Here is a 10,738-nt window from a genome sequence, read left to right as displayed (position 1 = left end):
ACACAAGCAAAAAAAAGTCGCTTATTATATACTATAGAACATTTTGAAATCTACAAAAGTGCCTAAATTAATTATAACATATTATTAAATGACAAAGATCTAACAAAAAATGTATTATTCGATAGACTGTTAAACAATATTCATTGATCACATATAAAATTAAATATAACAAATTTAGCCACCAAGGTAGTGAAAAAACACATGACAAATTGGTTTTAATTATTTATTTTCATAACTTCACCTTTTTACCTGAAGATGGAATCAAAGATTTCGAAATGTACATAGTAACAAAACTAAAAGTTTACAAAAAGTGTTAAAAGGTTTATTCATATTGTATTATACATACACATAAATTCCTTTGGAATAAATTCTTTTTAGGTATAAAATAAAAATGTTTATAAATATCGGCTGATAATGATATGTTTAGTGCATTGAGTAAAACTCCCCTTTACTAAAATATATTCCTCTTTTGAAATTTTACACACAAGCAAAAAAGTCGCTTATTATCTACTTTAGAACATTTTGAAATCTACAAAAGTGCCAAAATTAATCATAACATATTATTAAATGACAAAGATTTTCTAACAAAAAATGTATTATTCGATAGACTGTTAAACAATATACATTGGTCACATATAAAATTAAATACAACAAATTTAGCCACCAAGGTAGTGAAAAAACACATGACAAATTGGTTTTAATTATTTATTTTCATAACTTCACCTTTTTACCTGAAGATGGAATCAAAGATTTCGAAATGTACATAGTAACAAAACTAAAAGTTTACAAAAAGTGTTAAAAGGTTTATTCATATTGTATTATACATACACATAAATTCCTTTGGAATAATTTCTTTTTAGGTATAAAATAAAAATGTTTATAAATATCGGCTGATAATGATATGTTTAGTGCATTGAGTAAACTCCCCTTTACTAAAATATATTCCTCTTTTGAGGTGAATTTTGAAATATTTATAATCTTTTCGTGATTTTAAATGTTGAATAACACTTTAAAGCACTCTTACCAACATATTACCTGATTACTTTAAAGTAAGCTTGACGGAAACATTGGTTTTAGTTACATGTTACGTTGGAACTTTTCCCTTTGTATATTATATACACCCGTATAATATAAAATGTATTGACTATATAAAAGTTTCAAACACAATTTTACTCTGAATATAGATTGTGTTTGGTACAAAACAATATATAAAATGTGTGCGAAATAGATCTGTTAATAAATGTATTACTCATTCTTGGTGGAAATCAAAATACTTATTTTAATATTTATTGATTTTCTTAAGCATTTAAATATAAATGGAATTATATTCTAAGAGATACAGAAATAACCAGTAATGAATTAATTTGTTTTTTATAGAAAATTATGAAAATCTTTTATTTATAAATACACTATCTTATTTTACCACTTAAAAATAGGATGAGTTATAGTAAACTATTGAATAATAATTGTATAATGAGTATGAATATACGATAATTCAACGACAGCGTTGTATCTCGATAATGCTATACATACTACCATCGTCTGAACCTCCATATCTAAGTAAATCCATTGTCCAGTCTCTTCTGTCCAGATATTATGCGCTTAGGAATAATACCGAGTAAGGTATTAGAGTGAATGGGGGCCATCATTATATCAATATCACGTATCTACTGTATCACAAACAGTTTCCTGCTGGAGGCAAAGAAACTAGCAATTATATTAGCGGATATTAGGTGGCAAAAGGAAAATGTGATTTGTGTTCTCGTTATCTATAATTTTTTTCATTAAGCTTATATACCCCTATACATTTATTAAGCTATACAGGGTATCCAACCTTCTCTACGCTATAAATTCTATCTCTAAACCACTAAATTTACAGGAAAATGTTAAATTATTTACTTCTTTTATATACAATATAATTAATTGTTAAATGCTAAATTTGTCAATACAACAGCCAGGTTTAAAATAATGAAACATGTTTTTATTATTTTTAATTTTAATTTTAAGATAACATGATTTTGAAAGTGTTTATGGACTATTTGTTTAAGACATGGTTTTATAAAAGTTTTTAAATATACTTTTTACAGAAAGACCACTATTTTGAAACAAATTTTTTCCTTACAAAAGCTATAAAATAAATATTAGTGTTATCGTTGAGTGAACTGTAGAATATTATCTCACTAATAAAACTATACTGTAATTTATACACTACTGAAAAAAACCAGAATACTGCATAATTGTCTGTCGGGTATAGTGGCGTTATATCATTAATAACCTATATCGAGCCAATCTTCTAATTCAATTCAAATCTTTAGGTAGGCCAAAATAATGAAAAATTGCAGCAAAAGTTTTAAACGATTAACTTATAATTTTTAAATTTAAATGAAAAGTAGGTTACATCTTGTATTTACATTTACCTGACAAATTAGTTTGAGATATTGTGTCAAATGAAGTTGGAAACTTTGTATAAGGCAAAATGTATATACCTAACTTAAAATTTATTAATTAAAATTGTAGTTATTTACTTTAGGAACTGTTTTGAGTGCTTACATCAAAACACAAAACTAATTTCAAATAATAATAAAGCTACATTATAACCTATAAGCGTATGAAAAAATTAAACTTTATTGACTGAATTTTATTTAAAAAAATAAAAAAGAGGAAGTTTTTAAATCCTGTTAACTAAATTGTTACAAATCCTTTAAGCTTTCTTTAAATACAATCCCTGCTGGGTTAAAAAATGTTTTTCTCTATTTAGATGTTCTGGGTATATTTTCTATTCTATTATGTTTTATATTTTATATCGTAACCTATCACTCGTAAATAATACATAAAATTGTGATTGTCTGTCAGCACAATACCTTAAAAACTACCTGAACTATAAACATGGAATTGTGTGAAACATGTAATTATATAACTATGTAATTTGTATTTTATGTATCACTATTTTAACGACATAGGGAGAACAATATGGTTAAACGGTTAATTTAATAGTTTTTTGGTCCATAGAGCTTTTGGTATACAGAATGTAGCTTTATATATTAATAACGATATTTTTTTATTCAAATAATTTTCTATTACTGAAATGTGCATAGCTGAGAAATATTGTATATAATAATATTGATGAACCTTTACCTGTTTGGAAAATATAGTATCAAACATTATATAGATAATTAGGATGAAAATTTTCAAAATTTACTCTCAAGATATCTTTAGTATATTTTTGCAGGTATCAACATTTACTGCTGTTCCGACTGAAACTAAGAAGACTTTATTAACTATTTAAGTATGTTAATTTATAATTGCAAATTAAATAAATCCAATTTTCATCAAACACTATTTTAGTAATTTAGGATAAAACAACAAGCATAGATAATTTTGATCACACTAAGCTCTAAGTATGCAGCTCGGGTCTGGGTCAGGAAGTTTACTGTGGCTAAGGCTTGCTGAATTTGTCTCCTCTTTGTTCTCGAGTCATAATTATTTTAGGCGGAACTCCTAATTCCACCCTCATCACTTCCTCCTCTTCTAGGCTCATTTTGTGAATGATTATAACTCTATATAAAACATATTTACTACAGGTTTGAACGAGTAACGATGATATAGTTCATTATCCATGGGCAAAGGTATATAATGATCTCTCCGTATAATGATTATTCAAGAAATAATTTGAGAGTAACCGGAGGTTTGTAAAGATAGCTCTACTCAATTGAAAAAATGCGTTATTGTGACGCCTATATTATGTGAACATGTTGTTAATTTTATGTAACCGTATAAAGAAAATATTTGTGCTTGGTAGAATTTAATTAACTATTCGCCTGTACTCCTGAATCCCTTGAAATTGATCCAACTGTTATTATACGAGGGTTGTTCAATAAAGACTGAGACTGTGTCTATAAAACATTTATTATTTAATTCTGATCTACATAAAAGTTTTTACCTTCAAAGTATTCCCCATTAATTGAAATGCACTTGTCCCAGCGCCTTTGCCATGCCTGGAAAACGTTAGAGAAGCCATCCTTTGACATGTTTCTTCAGGATCACCTCCAAAGCCTTTACTGCATCCTGTTCCGAATCAAAACGACGTCCCTTTGATTCCTTTTTTGCAGTAGGAAACAAAAAAAAAGTCACAGGGCGCAAGGTCAGGACTATAAGGTGGGTGGGGCACGACCTTAATGTTTCGTTTGGCCAAATATTCTGTCACAACGCGTGCAATGTGAGGCCGCGCATTGTCGTGATGAAGTTTCCAGTTTCCTCGAAGTTCTGGACGCTTTCGAGAAATGTGATCATTCATTAATGTAGCCAAAACTTGTTTGTAATAGTCTCCATTGATTGTCTGTCCACGTGGAACTGAATGAGTGTACACCATTCCTTTATAGTCAAAAATAGTAATGACCATTGCTTTGTTTGCAGATTTGGTTGCCCTAGCTTTCTTCGGGCGACCTTCATTTTTTCTACCCACTCAGTGCTTTGGATTTTCATTGCAGGGTCGACTCATCAGCAGTGATTACACTCTTCCACCAATCCCTATCTTCTTCAACGAACCGCTTCCACTCAAGGCAAACATCGACACGGTTTTGTTTTTGTTCAGGTGTGAGTAAACGTGGAATCCAACGAGCACACACTCTAGACATGTTAAGATTGTCTTTTAAAATTGTGTGAGCACTACCTACAGATATGTCAAGGAGTTCAGCAATCTGTCTGACGGTCAGACGTCGGTCGGTTTTGATCATTGCCGCTGCTGTATTGATGATTTCCTCAGTGAGAGCAGTAACTGGGGCACCATCTCCTCCCTGCAACTCTGGGTCCTCTCTTCCCTCCTTAAAATCTTTGAACCAGCGAAAACAGGAAGCACGAGACATTGCGTCATCCCCAAAAGCTTGCTTTATGTCTTCATAAGTGTTAGTCGCAGTTTTGTTGAGTCTAACACATAGTCTGTCAATCGCATATCGTTGTTCACGCAAACTGGACATGATAAAATCGTTGGAGGCGGCACTTACCAAGCTGATATTCAAATGAGCACTGATGGCTTTGTGATAAAGATAAAGCAATTCAATGTCTGTTGGTAAACAATAGGGTCCAAAGGTATTGGAAAAACCTGGCATCATGTCTTATCAGAACAGTATGGGGAAATCCCGGGCCCAGTCTCAGTCTTTATTGAACAACCCTCGTAGTTTCCGCATCCACGTTGTTGCATACGACTCTTGAGTCAATTTGTTCTGTCTGGCTGTATTGAGTGATGACAGTCACAGATATTTATTGAGGTTATGTTTGCCATTGGTTTGTAATAAATGTGCTGAGTGGGCCCCTGGATCCCAACTGTACAGTGTGTATGACTTTCTAGCGAAGACCAGTTTAAGTTGTCTTCACAGAATCTGATCAGTATGAAAATCTATCACATGAAAGTGAAGTAAAAACGTGACGTTTTAAAAGATCATTCTGAAACAAGTGGCACATAAGTGTATACGGAAAGTATCTCTGAAAACTGTACTCGAAATCGACCATATAAAAGTGTGGGTGTCTTAAAAGTCCTTCCCAACTTTCTTATGAGTAGAAATGAAGTGATTTTACTTTGGGGCATGTTGATATGACGAACTGAGGAGTTTTTTATGCATAAAAATTGGGGATAAACAAGAATCAACAAACATCGACAATAATGAATAACATAGCATTTATTAGATTTACCTCTTACTGGTTATTACTTTTTAAGTAAGACACATTCAGTCCCGGTTACTATGCTATATATCATTGCTATCACAATTTGGCCTTGTCTACTGTTCTGTCCGGATAGGTAGCATTGAATAAACTAACTGTTTTATGAAAATTTCTATCAGATTCACCATAAAAACAATATTATATATATATATATATATATATAATAATATTGTATATACATAATTGTATTTGTATATATATAATTATATATATATATATATATAATAATATATAATATCTTAATTTTACAGCCATTTTTATTAGAAACAATGTTAAAATTAAAAATAACACAATAACTGGACTGAATGTGTCTCACTTAATAACTGATAACCAATAAGATATAACATGGCAAAATCAGCTATTAATATTCCCCAGGATTTCCTACTGAACTTTCGTCAGACAAAACAAACCCTAATAAATTGTACGCGTATGTTATTCATTACTTGTTAAGTTTGTTATTCTTGTAATAACATAATTTAAGATTTGGTAACGTAAGTTCTCAAAATAGTGAGTGGAAGTTTTATGTGCCTTACAATAACTTTAAATATAACTTTAATTGTGGGTTTATATAAAACAATTAAAATTTCAATTAGTCCCTAAATTGTATAGAGTAAAATTAGTGAACACTAGTTTGGATTATTCTTCTTCTGTTATTCTTATCTTTAAAAGAGGTGTCATTATCTAGGGGTTTCTACTAGAAAATTTTGATTTAACCCTACTATACTATTTGTATTAGGGGTTATTGGTCAAAATTTGTCATCTATAAATTGTAAATCAAATTAATTGGTCGTGACCCAAAATAAATCACTTCATCTCTATTCACAAGAAAGTTAATAAAAAGAAGGCAGAACTTTAAAGACACAAGGTATATGTGAGAAAACATATAATCAAATTTAAAAAATATTGTTTCTCTGAGTATTTAAATTGTTTCTTAAGTTCTTTAGTGTTATTTTATTTTTAGAAGGAATATTGCATCGTTTTGGAAACAAAAGTAATAATGCATAACTTTTAATCGTATAGTTTCTCGGCAGTTAAAGATAATAATAACAAAATATCAGATACTCTAATCTATTTAGGTTATTATTTGAAATGTTACATGAACGAGAGAATTCAAACTTTTCATAAAACTTTAAACGTGTAACATGGAGTAAATTAGAGTGATACAAATCCACCGTTCTCTGACAAGTTGAGGTTTAATTGTTGCTGTCACTGCCAAATGATTATGAGACTATGTGTACATGAATAACTGGAAATTATTTGGATTTAGCCTTTCCAACCTAGACAAGCATGAGGATAGTATAGCTACAGTTGATGTTTCTTAAAATTAGATTATTTTGGTTATACTCTCATAAGTATAAAATCACTAATATAAGTTAAAAGTGCATTTAAAATCAAATTTTATAATATAAGGCACTTGAGAATATTAAGTGTACAAATAAACGTTAACAAATTAATGTGGTACTGTATAGTACAATATAGTAATTACGGTATGACTAGTTATTTACAACCGTTATATGTTATCAGTTCTACATACTCATTATTTTGGCATTGTTAAATGATAACTCTTTTTTGTGCTTAAACGATTATAAAAAGTAGAAATAAATAAACAAAAATAAGATTGTCAATAGATGGCTCTTAGTAGGCAAAACATTTTAGCTTTTATGTTGCAATACACTTTTTTGTTTACATACGAAACTATAAGAACTACAGGCATATTATATATTCATCATAAAGCTAAGCCAATAGGGTTATGCTTACGGTCACTCAGATTTCCTTACAGTTTTCCAAATCCATCAAAAATTCAGAGACATTCGGTTGAAGTCGTTCTCGTTGTTGTTTGTTAAGACACAAGTTTTATTTTTTTTTTTATTCGCATATTATGATATTGGTATGTAGATGGCTATTAAAACGTGTTTAATGAAAAAAACTTTGATTTAAAATATAACTTCATTACAGCTACAACAGGCATGAAAAACAAAAGCTTCACACTGTAAAAATTTGCTATACATATAAAACACGTAATTACACTTTATTAACCATTAATAAAAATAATGAGGAACGGGAATCTGTCAGTTCATAAAGCGGGTGAACAAAAACAATAACAGTAAAATTATTGAAACACCTGTCCTGACAGGTATTGTATCAATGTCGGGTGGGTATTGTCCGATTGTTGGGATAACACTAATTAATACCGAACTCGTGTTTCATTATTCAACGTAAAAAGTAATTTAATATGTACAGTGGTCCGTATTATATACATTTAATATTATTGTTTGTAATATATCAGTTAATTTTGCATATTGACCTAACTGAAATTACTAACCTATTAAAATATGAACCTCTATAGGAAGATTAAGTTGCAGATTGAATACATAGTGTTTCAGTGACCCATGAATCTCTAAAAACAAATGGTAAATTGTATACAAATTCTAATAAGGGATTTTGATAGCATAATTTGGTTAGCGAAAAGAAGCAACACGATCTGCATTACTTTTACTATACTATCGTTGTTTACTTTACTTGTACTTTCACTATTGTTTACTCTAAAGTTTCTTGTTGTAACGTATGCGCACTAAATAGGAAATATAGAACTCCTAGTACCTCATTATGCATGCATCGAGTCATTTATCACTCAGCTTCTAAGTTGGCCTACGTGTATAAAACATATTTTATTCTGTTATACAACCTGTATTGTGCATTCACTTCATGGAGATTAAATGTATGTTATAATAAAGATAAAATTTGTATGTAATCTATTACTCGAACACCTAGTAATGAATTTTGTTTAATATCCTAATAGGCATTTTAGACTTTTAAAGTATTAAAGATTGACGTTTGTATTAAATTTTTCATTTAAAGCGATGTAATATCGTTTGGCTGTTGAGGTTTCCAAGTGAATATTAAAAAACTGACTAAACTTCCTTAGTTTTGACACACAATATAAACCTTATGAGCCTTGATTGATAAAGCCATCCCTTGAACTCAAGGAAGTGTTTAGTATTACCTAATACGATAAGGAGAATGCATAATTCGTTGGGAGCCCAAACTGTTAAAACTTTCTTAGTTATAAGATATATGTCATGATTATTTTATGACCTAGACTTTCAATTACATTTATTAATTTACGATTAAAATAAAAATTTTGCAAAGAACCCTCCGATTATAATGTAAATAATTTGCCTTTTTCACTTTATTAATGAAAAAATACCCTAATGAAAGAGTAATAAATATGAAATCTTAAATGTCTCGTACTAATGAGAAAAGTGTACAAAACGAAAGGAAAAACGTCCTCTACAAAATAAAGGGATAATTTTTTATTGGTCTAGAAAGCTACTTAGGATTAATAAAAAAAATTAGGGGACATGAATCCTACTCATGACTGATAATGCCTGGAGTGATTTTGACCTTAAAACAGTAAGCAGTGAAATAATGTTTTTCTCTTAGGCAATCATTTCTGTGATAATTGAAGACTCTTGGAACAACTTTTAAATACTACTAAACGTAAAAGAATACAATACTTCCAATTTATTTATTTTTTGGACGAGGCCTTTCGAAACCAAAGGTTTCAACATCAGGTGACTCCACAAATCAATATTGACATAATTTTTATTACAATTAAAATACCATATCGTGTAAAATATTCAAATACAAAGATTTTGTAAATATTTCAGCCAGTATAAAAATGAGATATGTCTACAGTATAATTTTCTAATAAATTGAGAAGAAAGAAGACTGAAATTTTCAATATGGCCATCTTTATTGTTTATTTTATTAATTCTTTTTATTTCTTTCGTTCATTTTTTTCTTTATTTATTTTTATTTTTAGCATTATTTAAGTTAATTAGTTTTTTAATTCTTTTATTAATTTTAGATTTTTAATTGATGTTCTGTGTCCTGATTCGATGCAATGCTTGGCTACAGCAGATTTTTCAACTCTTCCACATTTTGTGCGCTTTAAATCTTGTTTTATTTTCCATTTTGTTTGACCAATATAAATTTAGTCACAGCCATTTGCGTCCTATTTTAAAAATTCCCGATTTATTATCACTTGATAGTTTGTTTTGAGAGTTTCCTAAAATTTGATAGTTTGTTGCTTATTCTGTGAGTGAACGTTTTATTTGCATGTTTTTTTTTATTTTGTATATTTGTTTTGAGAAAGTGCTACATATTTGCACAATAAATTCTTGTTTTGTGTCTTGAGGTAGCCTCATTGTTGTCTTATCTTTTATAATTCCTATTGTCAATGCTTCTTTACCATATTGTCAATCAATTGTGTAATGTAACCATTGACTATTGCATACAATATTTATTATATAAATTTATTTCCTTATTATAGTTTTCTGTTGAAAGTGGTGTATTCAAAAGTCTGTAACTCGTAGAATTAAATGTTGCTCTTTTTTACAGGTTGATGATTAGATTCATTATTAAGAAATCTATCTCTATGAGTTGGTTTCCTGTAGATATCCAATTCAAATAATGTTTCATTTCTAATCACCAATACGTCTAAAAATTGTTTACTATTGTTTGGTCCAATTTCATAAGTAAATTTAATAGCTATAGGGTTTAAAACGAATTTAGAGTTGTGATAAAAGGTTTTCATTTATATTAAATATTGAAAAGAGATCATCGACCGTGACGTATCATATCCATTTTCTTGGGAAATATCTCATTTTAGATTTGGCTGTAGTTTAAAAATGGGAAAAAGAATATTGGCAATAAAACATGAAAAAGGATTTCAGATAGCCGTTCCATCAATTTGGGTGTAGTAAGATTTTGTAAATTGGAATGTGCTCTGATTCATACATAAATTTAGCATAAGGGATTAAACATCAATAATTTCATTTTGTACAATTTTAGAAGTTAACCAATATGTAATTATTTTCATTGTATTCTTAATTGAAACATTAGGATAAAGTGGTGTTACAATCTTTCAATTACTATTTCTAAGGCAATATAAGGGGTATTGACTGAGAAATATATTAAATATGTTTGTGAGTGGATTGTTAATTTGACTGTTTTATTT

At 29.3% G+C, this 10,738-nt stretch overlaps 1 protein-coding gene across 1 annotated transcript; it reads right to left on the bottom strand.

Moving 5' to 3' along the window:
- Window positions 1-4,478: 4,478 nt before the first annotated feature.
- Window positions 4,479-4,973, bottom strand: LOC124370474 (protein GVQW3-like). The gene has a single exon (XM_046828758.1). It carries the CDS (start codon window positions 4,971-4,973, stop codon window positions 4,479-4,481), a length of 495 nt encoding a protein of 164 aa, XP_046684714.1.
- Window positions 4,974-10,738: the final 5,765 nt, after the last annotated feature.

Source organism: Homalodisca vitripennis, unplaced genomic scaffold (assembly GCF_021130785.1).
Source record: "Homalodisca vitripennis isolate AUS2020 unplaced genomic scaffold, UT_GWSS_2.1 ScUCBcl_206;HRSCAF=1617, whole genome shotgun sequence".
NCBI lineage: Eukaryota > Metazoa > Arthropoda > Insecta > Hemiptera > Cicadellidae > Homalodisca > Homalodisca vitripennis.
Note: the sequence above shows the minus strand (reverse complement) of the source record. Positions and strands in the feature narration are given on the sequence as shown.